The sequence below is a fragment of the Equus asinus genome, chromosome 14 (assembly GCF_041296235.1).
Source record: "Equus asinus isolate D_3611 breed Donkey chromosome 14, EquAss-T2T_v2, whole genome shotgun sequence".
NCBI lineage: Eukaryota > Metazoa > Chordata > Mammalia > Perissodactyla > Equidae > Equus > Equus asinus.
In genome coordinates this window covers 1,340,308-1,367,712 of record NC_091803.1, presented here as the reverse complement: position 1 = coordinate 1,367,712, position 27,405 = coordinate 1,340,308, and the positions used below count along the sequence as shown (strand labels likewise).

Below are 27,405 nucleotides of genomic sequence, written 5' to 3'. Positions count from 1 at the left end.
GTTTTTCATATTTAGGTCCTCCTATTTTGGGTGCATGAATATTTACAAAATTATATCCTCCTGTTGGATTGACCCCTTTCTAATTATGTAATGACCTTCTTTGTCTTTTATTACAGCCTTTGTCTTAAAGTCTATTTTGTCTGACATAAGCATAGCTACCCCAGCTTTCCTTTGCTTTCCATTTGCACAGAGTATCTTTTTCCTTCCCTTCTCTTTCAGCCTGTGTGTGTCCTTACATCTTAATTGAGTCTTTTGTAAGCAGCAAATAGATGGGTTCTGTTTTTGTTTTCTTTTTAATCCATTCAGCCACTCTTTGTCTTTCAATTGGAGAATTTAGTCCATTTACGTTTAAAGTAATTATTGACAGATTTTGTACTATTGCCATTTTTTAAATTGTTTTCTGGCTGTTTTGTAGTTCCTTTGTTCCTTTCTTCTTCCCTTGCTCTCTTTCTTTGTGATTTGATGGTTTTCTGTAGTGATATGCTTAGATTCCTTTCTCTTTCTCTTTTGCATTATCTACTAGGTCTTTGCTTTGTGGCTACCATGAGGCTTACATTAAATATCTTGGAGTTATAACAGTCTAAGTTGATAACAACTTAAGTTTGAATGCATTCTAAAGCTCTATATTTGACTCACCTCCAAGTCTTGTTTGTTTGTGTTTTTTTGATGTCACAATTTACATCTTTTTATCTTGTGTATCTTTTAGCAAATTATTGTAGTTATAGTTATTTTCACTACATTTGTCTTTTAACCTTTGTAATGTCTTTAAGTGGCTACTCTCATTGCCTTCACAACATTAGATTTTCTGAATTTTGTTACATAGTTACCTTTACCACTGAAACTTATACTTTTCCTATGTTTTCCTGTTACCAATTAGCGCCCTGTTGTTTCAGCTTAAAGAATTCCCTTTAGCATTTCTTATAAGGACCGTCTAATGGTGATGGACTCCTTTAGCTTTTGCTTATCTGTAAAACTATTTCTTCTTCAATTTTGAATGACAAGTTTGCCAGGTACAGTATTCTTGGTTGGAAGTTTTTTCTTTCAGCACTTTGAACATATCCTGCCCCTCCTTTCTGGCCTATAATGTTTCTGCTGAAAAATCTGATGTTAGTCTTACGGGATTCCCTTATAAGTTGTTTTTCTCTTGCTGCTTTTAAGATTCTCTCCTTGTCTTTAACTTTTGATGCTTCAATTATAATGTGTCTTGGTGTAGGTCTCTTTGCATTCATCTTATTTGGAACTCTGTAGGCTTCCTGGATCTGGATGTCTGTTTCCTTCCCCAGGTTAGGGAAGTTTTCAGCCATTATTTCTTCAAATAAGTTTTCTGCCCCCTTTTCTCTCTCTTCTCCTTCTGGGACCCTTAAAATGCAAACATTGCTTTGCTTGATATCGCATAAGTCCTTTAAGCTATCTTCACTCTTTTTTTATCCTTTTTTCCTTTTCTGCTCTGAGTCCCAGGGTCCTGTCTTCAATTTCAATGATCTTCTCATCTGCTTCATGTGGTCCGCTGTTGAACCCCTCTAGTATATTTTCCAGTTCAGTTATTAATTCAGCTGTGTCTTCTATTTGGTGCTTTCTCATATTTTCCATCTCTTTGTTGACGTTCTCACTTTGTTCATCCATTCTTCTCCTGAGTTTTGGGAGCATCTTTAGGACCATTATTTTGAACTCTTTCTCAGGTAAAGCACTTATCTTTGTTTCATTAAACTCTTTTTCTGAGGTTTATCTTGTTCTTTCCTTTGGAATTTATTCCTCTGTTTCTTCATTTTCTTTGACTCTGTGTTGGTTTTGATATATTGGATGGAACAGCCTCTCTCCTGGTCTTGAAGGAGTAACCTTATGGAGGAGACACACCTTATCATTCAACTGTGCCCCACCTCTTGAAGCAATCTCCAAATGGAAAAAAAAAAATCCAAAAACTTCTGAAAACTAAACACAAAGAAAAAAATCTGGAAAACAGCTAGAGAGAAATGACAGATTACCTGCAGAGGAACGACACTGAATAACAGCTGACTTCTCATCTGAAACCATGGAGGCCAGAAGGTAGCATTTTTCAAATGCTGAAACAAAATAAGCATCAACCCTGAATTCTACGTCCAGAAAAAAAAAAATCCTTCAGGAATTAAGAGGAAATAAAGACATTCTCAAATGAAGGAAAACTAAGACAATTCGTTGCCAGCTGACCTACCTTTAAACAATTGTTGAGGGAAGTTCTCTAAGTAGAAATAGATTTATCACAGAATGAGTCTTGCAGTGTCAGGAAGGAAGAAAACCACAGAATGTGTAAAAATGGAGGTAAATACAATACTGTCCTTCACCCCATGAGTTTTTAAAATTATATTTGATGATCAATACAAAAAGTATAACCATCATCTGATACAGCGCTTGATGTATGTGGAGGAAATAAGACAAGTATATTTTAAAAGAGGGAGGAAGATAAAAGACCTAAATGGAAGTAAGTTTTCTAGACTTCATTCAAAGTGATAAAATGTTGGTACCAGTGGATTATGATAAGCTACATATGTATGTTGTAACATCTAGAGTTAGCTATCACCAAAAAAAACTATATAGTGAGATATACTTGAAAACACTATAGATCTATAAAAACGGAACTATCAAAAATTTTCAAGTAACCCACAGAAAGGCAGGAAAGAGGAAACAGAACTAGAAGCAGACAGAGCAAACAGAAGACAAAAAATAAAATGTCAGCCTTAAGCCTGAACACTACTCAATAGTTGCTTTAAATGTAAATGGTCTAAATACAACAATTAAAAGACAGAGATTGCCAAAGTAGATTTTAAAAAAACCACGTTACCCAACTATATGCCGCCTACAGGAAACTCACTTCAAATACAACTATATAGATAGGTTGAAAGTAAAAGGATGTAGAAGATATACCATGAAACCATTAATTTTTAGAAGGCGGGCATGGATACATTAATACCAGATAATGTAAACTTCAGAGAAAAAGAAAATTATCAGGTACAAAAATAGACATTACTAAAAGTGAGTTGAGTAAGGTTGCAATCAACAAGATCAACCCACAAAAATCAATCACATTTCTATATACTAGCCACGAACCTGTGGCAATGGAAATTTCAAACACAGCACCATTTACAATTTCCAAAAAAAAAAAAAAAAGAATATTTAGGTATAAACCAGAAAATTATGCTAAGAATTAAAAAAACGCTGATAAAAAAATAAAGAATATTCAAATAATTGGAGAGATGCATCAAGTTCATGGATTAGAAGACCCAGCAATAAATCTTCTAAAAGAAAACATAGCAGAACGTCTTCAGGACCGAGGGCGAGGCAAAGAGTCCTTAAGTACGACCCCAAAAGCACAACCTATAATAAAAAATTAATAAACAAGACTTCAACAAGACTTCAAACTTTTGCATTGTGAAAGACCCTGTTAAGAGGAGAAAAAGGGCAGCCACAGCCTGGGAGAAAATGTTTGCGAACCACATCTCCTGACAAAGACCTTGTGTCTGGAAAACGTAAAGAGATCTCAAAACTCAGCAGTTAAAAATACTCAGAAGACGGATAAAAGATGAGGAAATATCTCATCAGAGAAGAGAGACTCATGGCAAATAAGCACCTGAAAAAATGCCCAACAGCATCAGACATTAAGGACATATAAATTAAAACCACAGGGAGATATCGCGACCCCCCATTAGAACGGCCACAACGACATACAGCAGAAACACCAAGCATTGGTGAGGGTGTGGAGAAATTTCATCTCGCGTCCACTGCCGGTGGGAGTGTAACAGGGTGCCCCCCGCTCTGGAAAACAGTAGAGCCGTTCCTTACGACCCTAACCACACAGCCCGGCAAGGGCGCTTCCGAGCGTTTCTCCCAGAGGAATGAAAACTTAAGCTCACACAAAACCCTGTAGGTGGATTTTCACAGCACTGTTATTAGTAAAAGCCCCAAACTGGAAATGACACAGATGTCCTTCGACAGGAGAACGGTCCGACAAACTCTGGAATATCATCCTTACGCTGGAATACGACTCAGCGATAAAAAGGAAAACGCTACTGATGCACAGGATGACTTGGATGGGTCTCAAGGGCCTCATGCTGAGTATTTAAAAACCAATATCAAAGGTGACACAGTGCCTGGTTCCATTTATGTAATGTTCTCGAAAATGACAGAGATGGATGGGGCTGGCCCCGTGGCCGAGTGGTTGGGTTCCTGCGCTCCGCTGCAGGCGGCCCAGTGTTTTGTTGGTTCGAATCCTGGGCGCGGACGTGGCACTGCTCATCAAACCACGCTGAGGCGGTGTCCCACATGCCACAGCTAGAAGGACCCACAACGAAGAATATACAACTATGTACTGGGGGGCTTTGGGGATAAAAAGGAAAAAAATAAAATCTTTAAAAAAAAAAATGACAGAGATGGAGGACAAGTTAATGGTGCCGGGGGCAGCAGTGGAGCTGGGGGTGGCAACTATAAAGGGGCACAAGGGACATCTTTGTGGATGGAGCAGTTCTGTATCTTGGTTGTGGTGGTGGTTACACAGATCTATGTACATAGGATAAGTGTGCAAAGACCTACACACACACACACACACACAAGAGCGTGTGATAGCTGGTGAAAACTGAGCTCTGTAGTCTAGTTAATGTAAGTGTCACTAGATGATTACTTGGAAAGGACAAGACAACTAGCTGGTTTTGATTCCGTACTACAGGTGTGTAAGATGCTAATACTGAGGGAAGCTGGGTGACCCTGTACTATTTTTACAACTTCCTGTGATTCCATAATTATTTCAAATTTTTAAAAATTAAAAAAAAAAATACCTCCCAGAAAGTAGAACCAAAAGGCAACACAGCAGAGTGAGAAAAGGTGCTGAGACGGTCAAGGTGACCGAAGGAGGTCTGGTCCCACCTGGACCCCGCACCTGCGCTAGATCCCGCGTCCTGTCCTTGCTCCCAGCATGGGGGGGAGGTACTGTCCATGGTGCTGGCCAAGACCAGCCATCCCGTTAGGCAATGACTCCCATCTCTTCTTAGTCAAATGCGTTCCAGCAGGTTCTTTCTCTCTCTCTGTCCCACGCACCTTCAACAAGATCGTCCCTCCCAGATCCTACAGACACACTGTCCTGTCTCCCATCTGTGTGCACCGCACCCTACACCCCATCCAGGGACTAGAAGCTCAGAGCGAGATGGGCCGTGCACACCTGGTGGGAGCGTGTGAATCCCCAGCCTGCCGCATTTGTAGAAAGAAAGGTCTGGAAGGTCAGACACCAGAATCTCAACCACGGCTATCTTGGTGGTGAGACGGAGCGATTTCTATTTTCTTCTTTGTATCTAACTGTTTCCTAAAGTTTATGTAATAAAAAGATTACTTTTGAGATAGGAAAAAAATCAATACAAGTTATTATTCTATAAAATGCCAGCAATGGTCCCCCACTGCCCACAGCCCTGTTCTAATTTCTTTACACTTGGGAGGCAGGCCATCTGAGCCTGGCTCTCCTACCTCCCTGGTCCCACAGCCCCCAGCCCCACCCCTGCCCCACTTCCGGCCTCCAGCTGCACCTACTTGCCCCTCTGGCTGGGGGTGGGGTGGGGTGGGTGCCTGAGTCCCTGCCCTTCTCTCCGAGTGGAACTCCCCTCTCTGCCCCCACATCTCTATCACACCGACTCCTGTTGTCCTTCAAGGTCTTGAGCAATGGCCCCTGGAGAAGTCTCCCCACTCCACGAGGGAAGTGACGGCGTCCTCCTTCTGCTGTCCCAGCGCCTGGCCAGCGCACGTCGGACGGCCGGGTCAGCAGCTGCCCCTTCCAAACGGCCGCCACGCATCTCCCATTCACGCCGCCCCCCCGTCTTTGCTGCACCCTTCTCGCCCTGGCTCTCTCCATGGTCTCAAGTGTATGGACTTCATCCTGGGCTTCAGTTTTCTGGCCATTCAGTCAACGGGGAGCCCCACAGGAGAAGGGAGGGAGGAAGGGACAATGGGGTGGGGTTGGCACATATCCCCTACTTCCTCCTATGTGGTCCCCTCTGCCTGGTGGTCCACCACCGGAGGCCCTGGCAGGCCCTGTGCATGGTTCCCTCTCCCTCCAGCTTCTCCCCTCATCCAGCAGGCTGAGGAGTGCTGCCAGCTTGGCGCTGCTATCCCCAAGGGTCCCTTCCACCCTCTCTCAGGAGAGGGTCCCTTTGCAGGCCACCGCCCTTGAATTATCCTAGTTTGGGTGTCACCTCTTTCCTGTTGGGACGGTGACTGATTCACTCTCAAGCGAGGGGGCCAGGTTTCGCTGGAGTGTCCAGCACGTCTGGTGCACAGCCGGTGCTCTGTAATCGCACGTGGAATGAAGGAATCCTCGAGAACATCCATCTTGGAGTTTCCGCCCTCTGTTCTCCGTGGCCCGTGCCACTGAGAGAGGGGGTCACCCACGGGCCTCAGGGGGCCCTAACTCCTCCCTCCCATCTGTCACCGCGTGCCACTGTGGACGGGGTCCCCCTCGCACCCCTGGATGTGAGCTCAGCCACGTGACTTGCTCTGGCCAACGGAACATTAGCAGGTGTGACGCGGCGGCGGGGGGGGCTTCCAGACCCCACATCTCACAGAACAACATGAGCTGCCCTCCGGAGCTGCCCCCCAACCCCGGGAAGCCAGGCCAATCCCAGCCGCAGGACTCGCCTCACCCTCCCAAATCTCCTCTACCCGGTGCTCTGAGCTCAGTTCCGAGCCCACAAGGACGCCGACCTCTCCCCACTTTGTAGCCTCCGCCCCTCCTTCCTCACCGTGGTTTCCTTGTATCCAGACCAAACAACACCTCTTCCAGGAAGACTTCCAGGCTCTTCCCAAGCAGGAGTTCCCATCCTCCCCCAGCCTCTTGTGACCCATCCTGAGCCGGGTCACCTCCGTCTGCAGCCGGTGCCCTGCTGGCTGGGAGCTCCTCCAGGATGGGGGTGGAATGCATCCCTCTCTGGGCTCCGACAGGGTTTGCACAGAGCCCTGCACACAGCATGTGCCTACTAAGCGTGTGCATCTTCCCCTGTGTGGGTCCACTCTTGTCAACTCCACGATGACTTCCTTCGAGCGAGGACACGGTGACATATGGGTCTGTGTCCCCAGGACTGGCTGGACACGGGGCAACTGGAGCTGCCTGTGTCCAACCCTGGGCGGGCTGAGCTTCTGGAACGGGCATTCTCGCTGTTCAGGACCCATCCCCTCCCCCTCTGCTTGCCCCCCCCATCCCCAGACCCGTGCTTGGTGGCAGCTCTCGGTGGTGACATGTCCCTCATACACACCTGGCCCATCTGTCCTATCACGCTGCCTCCCCAGGGCAGGCACCTCTATTCTGTGCCCGTCGTTCTCTGATTCCCTATGAATAGCCCATTTCATCTCCTCGGTGACAGCAAGCAGCAGGCTGAGGAGGCCTGGCTTCACTTCCGTCCCACGGCCAGGACGGTCGCCACGTTACTGTGTGACCTTCGGCGAGGCAGGCCCCTCTCTGGGCCTCTTCCCACCAGCCCTGGGACCTGCCTCCTCTCCCTGCCCGCGCCCTCCTGGGTGTGGCCTCATCACCCTCAGCCCACTCACTTGTCAGGCTCCCTTGGGATGCTCCCTGGGGACCCCATGGCCGAGGGTGAGCTGGGGGAGCCCAGGTTTGTGGGGCCAAGCAGGGAGGGGCAGGGCACGTGGTATCCTTGGAAATGACCCACTTTGGAGGGGCTCAGTTGAGCGGGGCCCATGTGAGCTGAGTGGGGTCATGCAGACCACGTGGAGCCTCACATGTGGGACCTTAATGGGGTCACCCAAGCACAGAAGCCAGGACTGTGTGGGCCAGCCTGGAGGATGGGCCCTGTCCACGGTGACAGGTGGCCACTGGGGCCAGGGAGTCGGAGGTGGGCCCTGTGGGGAGCCACTGGTTTCCACTCAGTCTCAGAAAGGAGCCCAAAGCAGGAAACTGCTACTGTGGAAAGGAGTGAGCGTCCTGTCAGTAGGGGCATGCAAGCAGGGGCTGCTGATCTTAAGGGCTTCTCCCACCCCGAACATGCCACCCACGCCGCCCTCTCTCCTCTGCCCCCTGCTGAGTCAGGCTGGAGCCCCGAGTCCTTTTCTGGGGACCCACCACACCCTGAGGATCTGCTGCCACCCTCTGCTCCCTGCTCCAGCATCTCCCAGGGCTCCCATTGCCTCCGGGATCCAGTTCCAGCCCCCCACGCATGCCTCCCTGGGTCTTTATTGGAAATTGAGGCTGGGAATGGGTTTGCTCTGGATGGAAGGGGTGAGAGCAGGGGTCACAGGGCAGAGAGTCACTGCCACCAGGCAGGGAGCAGTGGCTGGAAGACTTGGCATCTGGCAGGGGGGCCCGTCAGTGGAAGGGAGGGGCCGGGGGGTCGCCCCTTCCCTGCAGGGTCCTGGCCTCCCCCTCTCCCCCAGAGAAGGCGGCTCTGCTGGACCCAGGGCTGGGGGTGGGTGCAGGGACCCCACTCTGCTGGCAGGTGGACGCGAGGGCTTGGCAATGGCCTCTCCCCCCCGAAAGCCTTGCTCTGGCTCCTGACGGCCAGGACAGCGGGAACCCACGGCTGAGGCAGCAAGCAGCACTGGGCTAGCCACGGAGAGGGACTTCCTGTGGGCTGGGTGTTGGGAGCTGGTCTTCTCTGGAGATTTTGAAGCACGTGGTGCTGTGCATCTGGGCACTCAGACCGCTCACTCTGAACTGGGGGCCACACCAAGTGGGCAGGGGAATGGGCCAGATGCCTGTGGAGGGGGGCCATGGGTCTGAAAGGCTGGCTCAGGGCTGCAGCGTCCCCAGCATCAGGGGCTCAGGGCACTTCACCTGTAGGGGCGGCTCCAGCTTTGCAGGGGACCCACCCGACACACCCTCCAACCTCTCACCCCTGCTGACACCCAGACCCACGCCCTCCACACTCACCCTCACCTCTGGCCACCCACAGGCCACTCACACCCACTCAGCTTCCCGGCTCTGTGCACGAACACCTGTTCACACGCACAGTCAGATACACACAGCACAAAAACCACCTCCCGACACCTGGATCTTCTTGCACACCCACTCACACCCAGGGCCCCGCACCCACCTCCCTCAGCTCCCTCCTCCCCCGTCCACACGTCCTCTCGTCCTCAAAGCCGCTGGACATTGTCCAACCCCGTGTCGGCTGCTTACTTCTCCCACCAGCTCTCATGTGTCCCCTCCCGTGGTCACTCAGGGTCACGCCCATCCTCCAGGAAGGAGAGCTCAGTGGTGCCCACCTGTAACCCCAGCCCCACCCCATGGCCCAAATCAATAAAACCACCGCTAAACCAGACATCAAGGGAACCCCAAATCTTTCCCTAAATCCCACAGCAAAAATCCAGGCCAAACAAGTATTTGGGCTTTTTCCTTTGCAGAATTTTTTTTTTAGTAGACATAGTCTTTTTTTTTTCTTCTTTCTCATTTTACAGCAAACATTGCAAATATAGAAATATTTTTCTGTACAATAGGACGATGACAGTGTACAGCGGGGACGCGGCCGGAGCACGCAGGCCCAGCCCACGCCCCTCCCGGCCACCCCCGAGCCGTCCACGGCACAGCCCTCCCCCTCGAGTCCCGCGGGCTCCAGGATGTCCCTGAGGCCACCCGGCCGCCTGCATTCTCTCTGCCGTCTTTGGTGGCCTCCGGAGGTGGCAACGAAGCGACGGACAGGACAGAATCCACAGCAAACCACGGACAGAGGAGATGACCCGGGGAGCCAGGTGGTCATGCCGGCCACAGGCCCCCCATGTCTGTTGTTATATCTTATTAAGAGAACTTGACTTTTATTATTTTTTTTTTTAAAAAAGGAAGAAAAGAAAAAGAGAGAGGAAAAGAAAGAAGGCAGAGAAGAAAGACAATGAAAAAAAATTCCCCATCTCACCCCCATCCCTAAGACACAGTTTTCCGAAGTCCCTTGTGTGCAGTGTGTGCGCGCAGACAGGCCGCTCACTCCGGGGGGCCCGGCTCGGCACAGGAGTGCGCACCCGGCCGCCGCTCCCTTCCGTGGGTACCCTGGGCCCCCCCCCCCACCTTCTCCGCGGGGCCCGGCTTCAGCGGCTGCTGTCACACGTGTGCACGCGTGTGTGTCGGGTTCGCGTGAGAGTCTCTGGGTTACAAATAGCTGCAATGAGTTTTGTGTCCTTTTTGGTCCAGTGGGCGTCACGAGTTGCGGGCGGGCGGGGGCGGAAGGGAGAGAGCGGGGCTCAGGACTTGTGCTGCGCAGACACGCCCTTCCAATAGTCCAGGATGTCGTGCAGATCCTCATCCTTGGCAAACTGGACCTTCTTGCGCAGCGCGTGGCCGGCCGCCATGAACTCCGCGTCATCCTTGTGGCGTCGGCGGCTCAGTCTGAAGCGTTCCCAGATGCTCTGGGAGGCCCGGCAGGGGTATTCGGGGCTGGAGGAGTAGCTCAGGTTGTGGTACTGTGGGGACAGCTGTGAGTAAGCCAGGTCGCGAGGCCGCGGCCGGGTCAGCGGCTCCAGGATGGACGGCTTGCGGCCGCCCAGGCTGTCGTGGGGCGGGGGCGCGGGGGGCGCGGGCGGCTCGGCGGGGTGGGAGCCGGGGTACGAGTGCCGGTGCTCGCCGTACTGGCGGCCCTTCTCGGCCTCGGCCCGCAGCACGGCAGCCGCGGGCGTCACAGTGAGGATGGCATCGGCCGCGGGAGAGCTCTTCTCGATGTACTTGGCCTCAGCGGCCGCGGCCTTGTGCACCCCGGCGGCCTCGGCACGGAAGGCGCGCGGGCTGCGCACGGAGCCGCCGGCCGGGGTGGTGGAGCGTGGGGGTCCAGGGGCCGCCTCCACGCTGTGGTGCCGCTGCAGACCATGGGCGAAGGTGTCCTTGTACACGGGCGACAAGAAGCCGTGCTTGCCGGCCAGCGGCTCGGACAGCAGCACCAGCTGTGGCTCGGCCGTGGACACGGCCCCGGACTTGCCGCCCTGGAAGGAGGTGGACTCAGACTTGAGGGCATCGATGCAGTTGTTGATGATCTGGTTGACCTTGTCCACCTCCTTGGCGATGGTGGAGATCTCGGCCACCGAGCTCTGGCTGTCGGGGCCCGGCCGGCCCAGCTCGCAGTCCCGGTGTTCCGTGGGCTCCCCGGTGCGCACCTCCATGTAGTTGCCCTTGCTGGCCTTCGGGGTCTCGCCGCTCTCCACCAGCTTGTACTGTTCCACCTCGCTGGCGGCCGCCGGCAGGTACGGGATGCGGGTCACGGCCTCGGGTCCCAGCAGCGGGCCCTGGGACAGCGGGGCCAGGCCGGGCGCCTCCATCTCGGGCCCGTACTTGAGCTCGATGATGGTTTTCTTGAGGCTGCCGGCCGCGGCCGCCGAGGCCGCCTTCTTGTGCTTCTCTTCCTGGCGTCTCCGCTTACGCAGGCAGTAATAGACAGCGCCCAGCACCAGCACCATGCCGAAGAGGCAGCCCAGGATGGTCATGATGTAGTGGGTGGCCGTGGAGGGGCTGGGCACGGGGCCCGGCGGGCTGGGCGGCTTGGGCAGGCAGATGGTGAGGCAGGTGTGGTTGTGGTGCAGCCCCGAGCTGGTGGAGACCACACAGTAGGTATAGTTGATGAGTGCATAGAGGTTGGTCAGGCGGATCTCCTCCTGGGCCTTCGTGAGCCTGGACACGGTGGACGACCTGCTGTTGTTGAAATGCTCCAGCGTGTACATGCGGTTGAACGGGCTGGGCAGCTGGACCGTGATGGTGGCCGAGTTCTGCGTCAGCTGTTTGACCTTGATGAGCGGACGGGCCTCGGCCTGGGTGGCCAGCGTGGGCAGGGCCACCAGCGGCGTGGTGCCGTCGCCGGAGAAGCACTCGTCGTCGGCGCAGGGGGCCTCGCTGGGCTCGGGGGGCAGCGGCGGCGGCGGCGGCGAGCGGCCCGGTGGCGAGCGGCCCGGCAGCGGGTGGGGCTCGGCCGCGTAGGAGCCGTCGGTGCACACGGACTGCAGCTTGCTGAGGATGCTGCGCTGGCCGTGGCGGCCCTGGCCCAGGAGGGAGTAGCCGGAGTAGAGGGGCGGCGACTCGCACTGCATTCGGTCGTAGGTCTGCGTGGCGTTGGTGAAGGCCGCCAGCCAGCGCAGGAAGCCCAGGAGCTCGCAGGAGCAGTAGAAGGGGTTGCTATAGAGCTCGCACACGGACAGCTTGGCCAGGCCGGCGAAAGTGGAGCTGTGCAGCCGCTGGATGCGGTTCATGGACAGGTCGATGTTGATGATGTTGGGGCACTCCCAGAAGGCGCTGGGCGTCACCACCTCGATGAGGTTGGCCTGCAGGTACAGGTACTCCAGCTTGCTCAGGCCGCGCAGCACGCCCTCCGTGAGGTTGCGCAGCCGGTTGTAGCCCAGCTGCAGGACCTGCAGGTTGAACTGGCCGGAGAAGGCGCCGTCCTCGATGTAACCGATCTCATTCTTGGTGAGGTTGAGGTACGTGAGGTTGCCGAAACGGCTCAGCGACGCGTACTGCACGCTGCGGATGCGGTTCTCGTTCAGCCGCAGGTCCACGATGGTGTTGTTGATCTGCTGCGGGATGGCCTCGTACGGCGGCTGGTTCTGGCTGCAGATGGCCAGCCACACGAAACCCTTGTCGCCCTCAATCAGCCAGCAGTCGCCACGGGCCAGCCCGCCCGCGTGCAGCAGGGCGGCGGCCGCCACGCACACCCACAGCGCACCCCACCGGCCCCCGGCCATTGGGACCGCCCTCGCGGGAGACCCCGCTCAGCCTGCCCAGGGGTGGGGGTGGGGGGACTGGGTGGGGGGCCGGGCTGCAGCCTCCGAAGGGACAGGGGGCGGGAGGGGAGGCTGCTTGCAGACTCAGGGGCGTCCTGTCCCAAACCGCATGGTCGCACGGCGCGAGTGCTGGGAGGGACGCGCCTCCCTCACTGCCCGCCGCCTCTCGTCGTCCGCCCGCGTCCTGCCATGGCCGTGACCTCCGTCCCCATCGGCCTGCGCGTCCGGACAGCTCCACCCTGCAGCTCCAGCTCAGCTGGTCCTGCTGTGAAACAAGAGAGGGGACAGTCGGTCAGGAGGCGCCTGGCGAGCCACAGGGCAAGCGGTCAAGTGTCCAAGCCGCCTGGGAAAACAGAGGCACATTCGAGGAGTCCCAGAACGATGCAGGACAACAGGAAATACTGACTGCCTACTTGCCGGGATCATGTTTGTGTGCTGAGGGTGGGAGGGAAGGGCGAGCCCTGGCTCCAGACTGCCTCAGTTTCCTCTTCTGCAAAGTGAAAATGACACACCACCTGCTCAGCCACCTGGTGACGGCAGAGAATCGAGAGCATGTGTGCCTGGCCTGGCACCGTCTCATCGGTGACCCCATTTGTCAGAGGAGGAAACTGAGGCACAGAAACGAGACCTAAAGTTGCATGGCTGACGAGTGACGGGGCTGCTCCGGCTGGCCCTGGCCAGGGACGCTCATGTGACCGATGATCTGCTGTGCTGCCTGGAGACTCAGGGGCGCCTCCTCCTCCCAGCAGGGTCCGGCCGGGCCCTCGCAGCCGCCTGCAGGGGGTGCTCTGAGCCCCCAGCTGAAGGGTCCTCCCCTGGCCAGCAGAGAATCTTCCGGAACTCCTGGGCTCGCCTCCAGCTCCTCTCGAGGGAGGCAGCACCCAGGTACCTGGACAGCGAGGTTCTGGGCCTGAGCGCTCCTGCCCTGTGGCCCGGGAGCATCATGCTCCTCTGGTCCTCAGTTTACCCCATGAGCCAGCTGGACGGTCTCTGCGGCTTTCCACCCGGCTCAGGGCACCCGGGCCTGTCACCACCCCTCACTGGTGCATCCTGGAAGCAAGCCCAGAAGGAGAGAGCAGCTCTACCCAGAGTTTCCGGGCTCCCCGTGGCCTCAGGCTCAGACGAGGGTCTGCTGCTCACACCTCCAACCACTCCAGGCCCCAGACGTGACGGGAGGGTCCCAGAGCATCTTGCTCTCTGCCCCTCCCCCTCGGTCCCCAGCAGACCCTGTGCTTCTCCTGGACAGGGCCCCCTTCTCCGTCTCTGTACCCCTGGTGCTGGCAAGGATGCCCAGGATGTGACTGTCGGACCACAGGCAGGGGGGTGGGGGGCACTCCAGGCAGGAGCCGGGTGCCTGTGGGGGACGTGGCTGGACGCCGTGCAGGGTTTCCGCTCCCCCTCGGACCCCCGCCCCCCTTCCCCCGACAGGAGGACCACCAGCCGGCGGGACGCGCCCCTCGGCCCCTCGTATTTCTCCCGCAGGACAGACGAGCGGGCGTGCGTCTACTCGTTAAGCCCTGGATTTACAGCGGCCTCTGTAACCGCTCGGTGGCCTGGCGGGCGGCCAGCGGAGTGTATTTCACCGATATTGACGTTTGCAACTAGTCTGCACTGAGGCGGTTAAATGAGGAGAAAAAACATAATCATGTGAAATAGGATGCTTTTCCCCCTTTGGAAACTTCATAAAGAATAGTTTTGATCTGGCTCCTGCTTGAAAGAGAGGGGACAGATCAGATGGGGAAGGGGTCGGGGCTGGGGAGACAGCCTGGCAGGCCATGGTGGAGCCCACCCAGGGCTCGGCCCCGAGCTGCTGTGCAATACTGTACAGAGCACCGGGCCTCTCTGGGCCCGATCAGAAACGGCTCTGGGGCAGGTGGGGTATTCCTGAGCGTCCCTCCCCAAAGGAGGGAGCCTGCTAGGGAGAAACGGGGATCCCTGTGTGGTCTGGCTTGTGATATAAAGCTACAACGCCACGGGGAGCATGTCCAGCACATCTCCATTGCCACCAGCATCTCCACCACCTCACGGCACCTGCTTGCCTGCGGGGGCCTCCCTTCCTCCCTGCCCGCAGTGCACCTGCCCATCCGTCCAGATGTCCGGACGACCTGTGCCTATGTTGTGCTTTATGTCACCCGGGGCTCCTGAGAGGCCAAGAGCCCTCGGCTGGGCAGGCTGGGGGGGTGGCCCGGGAGGCCCCGTTCCCTGACGTGCCAGTGCATCCTAGACAGCGGGCGGGGTGAGGGTGGTGACCAGCCCAGGGCTGACGGAGTCTGGCTCCAGCCCCCGGACGGGGGTGTGCCGAGCGGCAGGCCCACTTGGCAGTGTGGCGCCTCAGCAGTGCTGATGGTAATCACCTTTAATCTCTTGCTCAAAATAACCCAAAGTCAAGTTAAGGAGGATTACAGGCCCTAAAGAGCCCTTATCACAGGCAGGCGCTGGCGGAGGAGGGACGGGCCCAGGGCCAGCCAGCCTCCCCCCGCCCCCTCCCAGGGCCCCTCGGCAGGACGGTGGTGGGCGGACCGGGGGCCCTGGGGGCTGGAGAGCCGCATGCACACTCGAGTGCTTGCACACCCGTGTGCTGGGCTCTGCGTCTGTGTGTACTCACGGGTCTGTGTGCCCAAGGGCATAGGCTGGGTTTGTAAGGGGTGAATACATTTCAGCACACGTTTATCAGGACCTGCACCAGCACCATCTGATGAGTGTGTGCGTCTGTGTGCGCGCGTCCATGGGCCTGCAGGTGAACGCAGCTCCATCTCGGCGTGCACGTCCCCGATCCAGCCAGGTCCCTGCCCCAGCCTCCTCCCCTCCCTGCCCTTTCTGCCACCACCACAGGCACCTCCCCACCCCCAACGTGACAGTCTAGGAATTTGTGCTTCTGACTTTGCACCTTGTGAGCGGCAAGTGGTTCCAGGGAGCAGTCTCGCCCCCACCCCCGTGCACCCCCACACTCTGGAGCCTCCTCCGTCACACGGGCTGAGGGGATGGGACGTCCTCCCCACCCAGCCTGGCCTCAGGGGGAGGGATCAGCCAGGGGCGTGGGTGGGACCCTGGTGGCTGTCCCCCCCACCAGAAAGAGTTGCCTCTGCCCCTCGTGTACCCCCATGACCCCAGCCTTGCAGGGACCCCAGAGTTCTCATTCCACATTTCACTTCACAGAGGGGAAACTGAGGCCCAGAGAACAGAAGGCCTCATCCGAGGTCACACAGGGAGTTGTCAGCCTGTCCTCCTCCTGCCGGGGGTAGGGGCTGGGCGGCAGGTCCGGTGGAAGCGCCCCGTTCCTCCAGGCAGCCCCTCAGCACACGGGTTGAGCTCCCCAAGCCCCTCTCGGAGCCATCGCGTGCTCCCTCGGAGTGGACCCCCTGGTGGGGGACAGGATGCAGTCCTGTGGGTCTGGGAGCCCCGTGACGCCGGACGCAGGCAGGGCCCCCAGGAACAGCCGTCCAGTGAACTTGCCGAACCACCTCGAAAGGTTCTGCCAGATCACGCCCGCCCCCAGGACAGCCGTTTCCCCTGGGGGCCTGCGTATTTGCTCGCTCGCTCCACCACGGGCCCCCTCCATCCTCATTCCCCTGCAGACTCACACGCCTGTCCCTTGTGCGCGGTAAGTGGCTCTAAACTACCATTCCCAGGACGCTCTCAGAGCGCGTGTGGGGCTGGCGGTGGGGCACAGACCAGCTGTCGCACCCCAGACCCGGGTCCTGGCACCGGCGGAGGCTGCAGGGCCCTGGGGAGGCCCAGGGCTGTCCCCTCATCCTGCCTGCACTGGCCCCTGTGCTTCAGAGAGATGCAGAGGCCCCGGCCACCTCCAGCTGTACCACCTGTGTCCCCTCGGACCCCTCTGACGTCTCCCCCCCACCTCCTGCTTCAGCAGCCCCAGCCTCCCAACCCTGCACACGGCCCCCAGGGATCTTTCTGCGATGGGCCAGGTCGTCTACACTTGCACGGCCCAACAGGGCAGCCCGTGTGGCTGCTGAGCACCAGAGATGTGGCTGGTGGCTGTTGTATGGGGCAGCATAGTTTTAGAACCTTCCATAAAAAAAAAATAACTGGAACTGAATACCTTCCAGCCACTGCCCCGTCTCCCTTCCCCTTCATGGCAGATTTCTTTGCAAAGGTTGCCAGCAGTTTCCATCCCCACTGCCCCCACTTTATCTTCATTTCTCAGTCCCTCCGGTGCAGCGTCCATCCCCCACGCCCTCGGAGCCCTCAAGGTCACCGGTGACCTCTGTCTTGCCAGCTCCAAAGGGCATGCTTCTATTTTTATCTCTCCTGGCCTCTTGGCAGCATTTGGCCCACGTAGCAGGCCGCTCCTCTTTGAAGCACTTTCTGCTCCAGGTCTCCGAGCCACCACGTTCTCCCGTCCCAGTCTCCTCCACCGGCCACTGTCCCCTCTTCTTTACCCTGACCTCTAACTGTCCCCGTGGCCCTCGCCACTTCTCCTCACCTTCCCCGGGGTGGTCTCACCCCTCCCGTGGCTTCAATGCTGTCCGCCCACGTCGGGCCCCCAGTCCATCTCGCCAACCTTGACGGCCCCCCCGGCACCCCAGGCTCACAGACCCAGCGGCCTCCCCTCTCAAAGGCTGTGCCCCCCAAATGGAGCTCTTCTCCAAAAATCGACGTGTCATCCTCGACTCCTCTCTCTCCTCGCCCCCTGGAAGCCCAGTCCGGAAGCCATAGCCTTGACTCCACCTCCAAATGTATCCGGGGTCCTCACCTCCTGCCCCTCCTGCCATGGCCACCCTGGTCCAAGCCACTATCATCTCCTGCGGTGGCCCCACCTCCCACTCCACAGCCAGAGGGGCCTTGAAGCGCCATCGGGGGATCCTGCCACCTCGCCAAGAACTCTTGACATCCATCCTCCCACACAAAGGTCCACACCGCGTCCCTGCCGGCTCTCGCTCCGTCTGCCCTCTCGCCGGATGCTCCCGGCTCCCCGCACGCACCACCTTCCTCCTCCCGCCCCAGGGACCGCTCTTCTCCTTCAAGTCTGAGAGCGGGCGGCTCCCCCACCGCCGTCCCTGGCTCAGAGTCCCACCACGCTGGGCCCCGGCTGGGACGCGTCAGCTCCCGTGTTCGCACCTGCAAAGTGGGAGGAAAAACGCCTCCTCCCCAAGGGCTGGCACTTTCTCACAAACATTAGCTTCCTTTCCACGTTCTGTCAGGCCGGCGGGAGCTGCCACCACCCTCTGAGGGGACATGAAATGCCCACGTGGTGGCTGGCACCGCTCAGGTGGGGCACACCCGCCCGAGCCTTCTCGGGTCTGTAAATCCTAACACATCGACGGGGTTGCAAAGGGACATCTGTTCACATCCGTACTCTGTACAAACCCTGGGTGCCTCCTCACCCAGACGGACAGAGACCTGCCTGGCCGAGAAAGGGCACGCTACCCAGGGCCTGCTGGATGCCAGGGTGGTTGGCACAGGCTGGTTGGCTGGTGAACAGCATCTCTGTTCACGCCCTCTCGTCGCTTCCTCATGACAGCCCCAAGGGGCATGTGACAACGACCCCACTTCCTAGCGGCAGAAACCAAGGCCCAGGGTCCAGCCCGGCCGCATCACAGGGACACTGGTGGGAACCAGCTCTGTGCCCTCAGTTTCCTCACCTTTAACATGGGGTCATTTCCCCACCAGGCCGGTTGGATTCGGGGCGTCACTGCTCAGCTCCCCTCTGCCCTCGGTCAGCAGGCCTGAGCTGTGGGGACAGCCCAAGGGGCCCCTCTGGCTGCAGCTGGGGGAGCCGAGGGCGTGCAGGGTGGACCGGAGTCCCCAGACCCGCGTGGGGCCCTAAGTGTTTGCGGTTCATTTGCACACACCTGAGGCCAGCCTTTGTGTGTGCATGTCCGTCTGTGTGTCTGTGCACACACCTGTCTATATGCTCACAGGCGTGCAAACGTGTATGCTTGTTCACCATGTCTGGTGCACACACGTATTTGCCCTGCACGTGTCCACACGTGAACACTCACGTGTGTTCATGTGGGTGCAACAGTGCCTTCGTGTCTGTGGGTCACTTCAGGGAGGCCACCCTGAGGCCACCGGGACCGGGCTGAGGGGCACGAGGAGAGATGGGAGAAGCCCGAGAAGGGGGGCTGTGTCCTGGCCACCACTTCTGTGACAGCATGACACGCCAGTCACTCTCAGAGCCATCCCGTCATGAGGCCTCACCACATTCCTGCAAGGGAAGAGGGACAAGGGACAGCCACATGCCCTCTGCAGTCCAGGGGAGAAGCCAGAGGCCCTGGGAGAAGGGACATGCCAAGGACCCAAGTCCGGTTAGACGGGACGAGCCCACCTGAGCCACTCGGCCGCTGACTCAACTGCCCCACGCCCGGCGGTCACAGAGCTGCTGCCTGGGTGCCCGGGGAGGGCACATGGACACCCTGGCTGCACTGTGGCATCAGGCCCTGTCCAAGCCTGCAGGGAGGGGTGGGTGCTCACTGGGCCTCCACGTGATGGGTCCTAGCAGATGAGCAGGAGTTTGTTAGGAAAGAAGAGGGGTAACGGGCGTCCCAGGCGGAGAGGGTGCGCGCAGAAGTGTGGAGGCAGGAAGCACGTGCGTTCAGAGGAGGGCCCACTCCAGGGGGCGGGCGACATCCAGGAAGCGGGGTGCCGGGCAATGCGGTTGTGGGAGACGGAGGCCTGAGCGCTGGGGGAGGAATCTGGACTTTGATCTGCCCATTTCCCTCCCCCGGCTCCCCAGCCCCGTGGGAGATCCTTGCCTCCCTCTTAACATCTGGGCATGGAGAGAACCGGCCACAGCGGGAGAGTGGGCGGGGCCGAGGGCTTCCCCAAGCCCCGCCTCCAGGCCTCAGTTTCCCCACCTGTAACATGAAAGAGTTGAGCCGGGTGCCTTGGGGGGAATCTTCTGATTCTGAGACGTCCGGGGCCTCGTGTCTCCCTGCCCCAAACCCCCACCCCGTGCCGTCTCCTGACCTCACACACACACGCACGCACACTCCCCACCGCAGAGAGCACCTCTGTCGCCCAGGGACAATGGGGACGGCGCGCGTGGTGAGCCTGGGACGGGGTTCCTTCTGCCACGTCGACTCTGCAGCCTGTGTCGCCGCTAATGAAATCAAGAAATATGGTGGTTCCAGGCCTTTAAACTTCTTACGACCCGATTTGCATAGTCGACCCGATTTGCATAGTCGCCGTCGCCCGTGCTGGGACGGGAGCGATCTGTCTAAACACACCGTTCCCTTCCCCACCGTGGAGCCCAGCCCGGAGGCGGGGGGCGGGGGGGGGGGCGGGGGCCGGGCCAGTGCGGGGCAAGGATCCTGCTGACGGTGCGGACTCTCGCCTCCAAGGGAAACTTGGGCTCGAGGCCAGGCGCACGGGGAGGCGGGCGGAGAGCCACAGATCGATAACTTTCTACCATCCCGATGTTGTGCCGGTAGATCATGTTTACTGCTAGCGTTTGCCTGCCTCCCTCTGCAGCCCAGCTCTGCCGCAGAGCCCGGGGGCCGCGGTGGGCGCGTCAGGGCGGCTGGACGTACGACTCGGACCAGCCAGGGTAGGTGTGGGGCCGGACTGCCCACCTGAAGGGGGCACGGGACCATCTCAGGCTTCAGAGTCCTAGGCCAAGACGTGAATGTCAGCTCTGCCGTGCTCTGGCTGTGTGACCTTGGGCAAGTCACTTAACCTCTCTGAGCCTGTCTCCTCCTCCGTCAAATGGAGATCAGCGCACCCTCCCAAGGTTATAGTGTGGAAGACATGAGCAGATGATTTGAGGCCTCCAGCTCTGGAAACACTCATGTCCTTCTCCAGCCGCCCCGTGGCCTCAGGTGATGGGGGAGCTCCAAGCAGTGCTGGTGAACAGAGCAGGCCAGCCGGATGCACCTTGTAGGTTTTACTTTGGTGAGCCGCCACCCTGGTGCCCAGACGAGGGGGCCCAGTGAGGGCTGTCCCCAGCTGGTCACCCACCTAGAGCCCGCCCTCCCCCTCCCGCTTCCTCCCCGTTTACCCAAGGAGGCTGGCGGCTCCTGGCAGGCGGTCCAGCAGTGCTGACTCAGCAGGGCAGGATCCTCAGGACTTGGCCACAGGGTCGGCCTGGCAAGCCCCCGACCTCAGCTGGCCCCGGCCCCGTCCTCCGGGAGGCAGGCTGGGAGGTGTGACCTTGCCCACGGTGGAGCGACCATTGCCTGCACCGCACCCCCCACCCCACAAGGATGCAGAGGGCACTGGGGAAGGTGGGAGGTCGGCCTGGGCAGGGCGCCGAGCGACCTTGGGCGGTCCACGGGACCCTCTGAGCCTCGGGGGCCTCCCCCTTGCCCATCCAGAGTCTGCCACAAGCAGGAAGTGTGCAAACAGAGGTTGTGACCTCTTATCTCCTCCAGGACCCCGCATGTATCGAGCGCCTGCTGTATCCCGAGCCCCTTCTCCAATGTCCAGGGAGGCAGGTGTCAGGGTCCACCTAATTACGTGCAGGCGGAAACAGAGGCTCCGAAGTGAGAGGGTTTTGCAGAGCCACAAAGTCAAGATTTTCCAAGAGAGAGGTCAGTGGTGCACGGCATCAGCGTCCACCGTGCAGATGTAGTTAAAAATGCAGACTCCGGCCCCACCCCCGAGTTTCCAGAGGGGCCCCTGGAGCTGGAGCCGGAGCCGAGGGGAGCCCAGGGCTGTGCGTGGCGCAGGGTCCTGGCCCTGGGGGAGGCGGGCTGCGCTGCCTGGTCCCACAGACGCGGCAAGAAGGGCCCCGGGCAGGGCGGGGGGCTGGAGGCCTGCCTCCTGGGACAACGCCGGGCTCACTCCACCCCTCCTCCCTCCAGGCCCGCAGCTCCACGCTGCTCCGGAGTTAATTAGGGACCCAAACATTTAAAGGTCTGCTATGCTTCCACTGGGCATCCTTTTAAATTAAAAAACATGATGGATGGCATCGTTGGAGGGAGAAATCATTTTGCAATGGTTTCTTGTTCCTGCGCTGGCAGGGGTGGGGGTGGTACGGGTGGCCGGCTGCCTCCGGGCATGAGGGAGGAAGGGTGACCCTCTCCAGGAACACCGGTCCACCCCCTGCCGTCGGGAAGCATGTCGCTGACGCCAGGCAAGGGTCTAGGTGTCCAAAGAATGCCTGGCACCGTTCCCCATCACAGCCTCGTAATCCTGGCAGCCGGGAAGTTCTATCTTTAGTCTGACCCGAATCTCTCCGGTTGTTTTGAGGGATGGCCGGCTGGAGACCGAAGGTAGAGATTTGCTGGCTCTGCTCTTCCTGTACAACCCTGACCTCCGGGAGCCCCGAACCCTGGAAGCCCTTTCTGCTCACCCCGCATGGAGCCTGGGGATTCCGTCTGCGTCGTAAGCTCTGCTCCCAGCCCCGTGGGAAGACAGGACCTCGTCCCAGGACGACGGACAGGCCCTTCGGGGACACCAAGGCGCAGCTCTCTCTCCGTACTCCACCACCCCCGGAGCCGCTCATGCAGACACAGTGACCAGTGACCGTCGCCAACGCCGCCCGCCCGGTCAGGCCTTTGCGCGCAGGCCCCGCCTCGCATCACCGTCACCGCGATGGCTCAGGCAGAGTGGGCTCCCTGGCCGCCATTAATTGTACTAAAGATTTGGGGCATGGTTTTCGAGCGGAGGTTATAAATTAGCAATTAGCCCTCAAATGTTCAATTAATAAGGGAAATGAAACACCAAGCAAAGTCCAGTCTGAAAAGCATCAGCGATGCCAGTGGGCCAGGAGGCAGGCAGGACACGTCCGCCACACCCGGCTCACTGGGCTCGGGTTGGGCCGCAGTGGCCGTCACGCCGGGTTGGGGGGACCGGTCCTGCTCTGGTGAGGGGCGGGGCACAGAGACACCGTAGAGAACAGCCCAGCACGGTCCCCTCACAACTGGGGTGTTTCCATGTCGGAAACAGGCCCTCTCTCTCCTCGTGTCACCGGAGAGTTGTGTCCACACCGGGGGGATTCTGACAAAGCTCTGCCTCGTGATTATCTTCCGACCCCTCGGGTTCTCTCGTGCAGCTTCAGGAGCTCGGAGCCATCCTGAGACGCAATGCCCGCCTCCCTCCGCCAGCGTCTCTACGGTGTGACCATCCGCCTGGAAAGTATTTCACGGGTGTACGGAAGGATCGAAATTGATTTTCACCCCCAAAATGGGCGACAAATGGTCCTGACACCATGTACTGAATAATCTATTCCTTCCAGCTGATTTGTGAGTCTACCCTGACCCCGGCTGGAGTGTGCTTTCCACAGGGCACAGCTGGTCAAGCCTGTCCCCCTCCTCTCCCTACAACCCCGCATGGCTCCCCAGGGCCCTCGAGAGAGTCCAGCCAGGCCTGGGTGACAGTCCCTGCCCGCCCGGCCCTCGCCATCCCTCACCTTGCCTTCTAAGGGGGTGATCAGCCTGCATCTCCAGCGTTTTCTCTAAGATGCTGTTTCCTCCACCTGGAACCCTAACCCCCACCCCCACCCCCACCCCCACCCCACCACTTTATAGAGTTCTTCACAATGATCCTAAATTTTTCTTGTAAATTTATTCCCAGGAATCCCACGGGGTTCTCGTCGTTGCCATGGTGAGAGGGAACTGTGTATTTCCAACAAACGAATTGTTGCTGGTACAGATGAAAATTATTGATTTGTCCTGAGAATGTTTGTTTTCTATCTGGCCCACGACCTTCCCTGAGTTCTCAGATCAAATTAATTTTTCACTTGGCTCTCCCGGGTCTCTAAGGCCTCAAATCACATTGTCTGCAAATAATTACAGTTCTTTCCTGTAGACATCCCACTTAATTCTGTTTCATGTCTTATTGCGATGTCCAGGATTCCTAGACAACGATAAAGGGGCACTGTTGGGTTTTTTAATAAAAGGTTTTGAATCAGAATCGTTAAAAATTTATTTTAGAATGATCCTGGCTGTTGAACTGAGACACGAATTCTTAATTGTCATAAAAAAAGAAAAGTATCTTTCTAGTACCATTTTTAGCAGTTACTCTAAAATCAGAAGCCGGCATTGGCTTTATCACATGCCTGTCATCATTGATTAACACGGCATTAGACATTATATTAACAGATTTCTCTGATATTAAACCATCTTTGAATTCTTTGGATAAATCCTACATAATCGTGGCAGATTATCTCTCTAATATTCTGTGGAATTGGATCTGCTTGTGTCTTACTGAGGATTTTCGATCCAGTATTCCCGGGCGAGATGTGCGGGGTTGAGTTTCTGGCACCATCTTTGCAGCCTGGGGTCTGGGGCCGTCCTCACTGCCACCCGGGGTGACTTCCTCCAGACAGTGGCTCCCAGCTCAGGGGGAGAAAGCCCTTGATGGAGCCTCCTGGCTTACGAGCTCGGGGCCGCTCCACAGCGGACGTGCCCCGGACAGCCGTGCGGGCCAACACCGGGAGCCACTTTGTAAAGCGAACGGGCATTTTACGAAGTGAAACGTCACCCCGGATCCGTCTTCTGTGCGTTCCAGATTTTCATGACTCGGGGCCCGCTCGAGGTCGGGTGAACCACAGAGAAACCTCGGTGGGAAAGCTTACGACGACTGGAAAAACATCTTATTTGGCGAATTCCGCGTTGGCCTCCGGGACGGAGGGCCATTCCGCAACGGGACGACGTGGGATGGGCTTTTATGGCCCTGGCCGGGTGGGGCTGCCCGGGGCCTCGGAGGAGACCCCGCTCCCTCCAATGAGGCCAGGACTCACCACCCTCCCAGGGCCTTCTGATTACATTGCGGGTGGTCCACGTGTGGACAGACGGACGTCACATCAGGCATTGGGGGACACAGAGAAACAAAACGAGAAAAGGCACAGACATTCTCCAAATATCCTTCTAACTGAGGAGAAAAGCCTAACTCACCCAGGAAGCAAGGAGATCACGGCAGCGGCTTGTCCAGCCGGTGGTGTTCCCGAAAGACGGCTGCAACTTCACCCTCGGGGGCTCGTCTGCACCGGGACTTGACCGCCCCTCCCCGGGCAGGAGGCTGCGTCCGCCTGGGCACGACGGCCCTCGCCAGCCTGGCAGTTCCACCGCCTGCCTCTCGGGAGCAGCCCCAGGTGAGGAAAGCGACTTCGCTGACACGGCTGCTGGAGAAGCTCGAGGCTCCATCCGGAAGGAGCGCCGGGCGTGGGAGAGACGGAGCCACGTGGAGTGATCGGAAGCGCCCGCTGAGCCCCCCCCCCCCCCGGACGCCTGCTGTGGAGACGTTAGGAGCAAACTACCAGCGGCTTCAAGCCCCAGAGGTTTGGGGCGGCTGTTACGCAGCTGCGTGTAACCAACAGGATGCAGAGCATCAAATGAGAGGGCGAGACGGGGGAGCCCGACTCCTGGCCCCACGATCCGTGACGGCTGCCGGCAAGGCGGCTGGGGGCTCAGAAGAGGGGTGTCTGTGCTTTGGGGCTCCGGGAAGGCCGGCCAGCACCAGCGTCACAGGGCGGCGGAGAGCTGGCGGTGAACGCGTGGGACTCCAGGCCCCGCTGCTCGCCAGGCGGCACCGCTGTGCAGCTCTCTTAACCTCTCTGAGACTCGGTTCACTCTGACATGCGGGGCCGTCGATACGCGCCCCCAGGGCCGACATGAGAGTGAAACGCACGGTGTCTGTGAACACGCAGGGCCGGCGGGAGCCCGGGGGGAGCACGCGCCCTCTCTGCCCAGGGGAGGCGGGCTCGGTGGGGGCGACGACGGACCCTCGATCTCGGCTTCCCACGCCCGCCGCTCATTTGGTCGCTCTCAGTCCGAATTTCCCTCCTCTGAGAAGAGGGAAGGGTCATCCCGCCCAGGCCCAGCGCGGGGCCGCGTGAGAAGACGCAGGTGGCGTGTCGCCCAGCACGCGTGCTCAACACGGCTGTGGGGTTCTGGCTGTTGCAAGGATTTGGGGGGAGGATTTGAGCAAAGTCCAGGAGGTACAACCAGGCCTGGGGGAGCCCGAGAGTTGGGGGGTGTCTTTCCTGGGGGGACGTGAGCTGCACCCAGACCGAGAAGGGCCCGAGTTCCCCGCCCCGCCCAAAGCTGCCCCTCTGCTCACCCCGGCAGCTGTGTAAATTCTCCTGGTCTCTGAGTCTATAAAAAATCAATCTAATAACTCAGCAAACATTAATTACAGCTCAAAGACCAAGAACAGGATTGATCTGCAAGAGGCTGCCGTCCTGCTCGTCACCAAGACGCTCTGGGGGCGGGGGGAGGGCGCGAGGGGGCTCGGGCGGTGGCCAGCGGGGCAGAGGCCACGGAGACCACCAGAGGTGGGGGGCCATGCTCGGTGCCCCAAGGGGACCTGTCTCCCCTACATGGTGCTGGGAGGGGTCTGGGTCTGGGTCTGGCCCGCTAAGGGGCGTGCTTTCCCCTGATGGCCAGGGGTGGCGAGGACTCAGCCCAGAGCCTGGGCTCTCGGCCCCTCTCATCTCCCTCCGCTGCAAACACGGGGGAGAGAAGGCCCGACCACGGGGTGGAGAATAGAGACTAGTGGACGCGGCCGGAGCCTCCAGGCAGACGCAATCGGGGAAGGGACCGGACTCAGGGAGCTGAATGAGGACACGAACGGAAGCCCCCATCAGGGGCTGGCAGCCAGCCTGGGGCAGCCCAAGATAGGCCCCATAAAGCCCCTTGGCCACTGCTGGGGGTCCCAAGGCTGTTAGCTCCCCTTCCGGCCCCTCTCACGGAGAAGAGCAGAGGGAGGATTCAGCCCCAGTTACTTGGCCGTTGGAAAGTCTGCGCCTAAGGAGATACCCCCACCAGAATAAAAGTCCCTGTCTCCAATTCCAGTACCTCAGGGAGGAAGACCAAGTCTGCGTGCTTCGGCCACTCAGCTGATGGGAAGGCCCTGGCTGGCAGCCCCAGGGACGCACACCCTCCATCGCAGCCCTGAAAGCTGGGGCCCCAACCCTCTTCCCACAGCCATTCATCCATCCGTACTCTCTCTCATTCATTTGCTCACTCGGTATTCAATGAGTGTCTACCTTCTGGGGAGAGGACAAGGTCGCCGTCCCCAGGGGTCACAGAGCCTCCAAAGGGAACGTCAACTATGGGATCACACAGCCCTAACCCGACCTTGGACTTCAATTCTGTCACTTGCTGCTGTGTGCCCTGGGGCAAGTGGCTCACCCACTCTGAGTTTTTAATCTCCTCGTCTGTAAAACGACCCCAGGAGGACTAAGTAAAACGACGCATGGAAAGAAGTGACTCAGTTCCCGGGTGAACAAACGGGTGTCACCCGCAGAGGAACAGGAGATGTGTTGTCAGAATACGCAGAATGGATCCCATGGGCCAGAGGGCTCTCCCCCTGAGGAGGGGGCATCCGAGGACCCCAGGGCCCATCACTGCTCACAGGTGTGGCCGGCTCACGCCCCACCTGAGCCTGCCACAGGCCTGCCCCCTTCGTGGTGTGGGACACTCTGTCCCCCTCGATGTCACCCCCGTCCACCCCCGGATGGCATTCAGGTGCAGAGGAGGGGGTGCTGGGGGCCCTCCCGGGGCTGCAGGATTCCCTTGGCTGCTGGGGCCCCCTCTGCAGCAGCCCCCGCCCCCATCCCTGAGATTGGGGTGCCGGAGACCGCTGTGCGGGGCCCCGCTTGCGAGGGGGCCTGGAGCCACGCTGGCTGTGCCAGAGCCCCACGCGATGCACACGCCGCTGCTATAAACGGGGCTGCTCCTGCCGGCTTCCAGGGGCCTGGGGGGAAGCGACACGGGCAGGGGCTGGGCACCTGAGAACCCTGGTGCCCTCGGAGCCCCACCCCAGGGCCGCAGGCTGGACAACATCCCG

General features: G+C 58.3%; 1 protein-coding gene across 2 annotated transcripts in view; it reads right to left on the bottom strand.

Annotated features, from left to right (window-relative positions):
• Positions 1–9,748: 9,748 nt before the first annotated feature.
• ELFN1 (extracellular leucine rich repeat and fibronectin type III domain containing 1) overlaps positions 9,749–27,405 on the bottom strand; it is a 68,843-nt gene continuing 51,186 nt past the window's right edge. Inside the window, exon 3 of one of the 2 annotated variants that reach the window (XM_070484075.1) lies at positions 9,749–12,973. In XM_070484075.1, coding sequence (XP_070340176.1) covers positions 10,192–12,669 — 2,478 coding nt within the window. In that variant the 5' untranslated portion in view covers positions 12,670–12,973 and the 3' untranslated portion in view covers positions 9,749–10,191. The remainder of the gene's footprint in view (positions 12,974–27,405) is intronic. The other variant, XR_011494036.1, reaches the window with a different exon arrangement.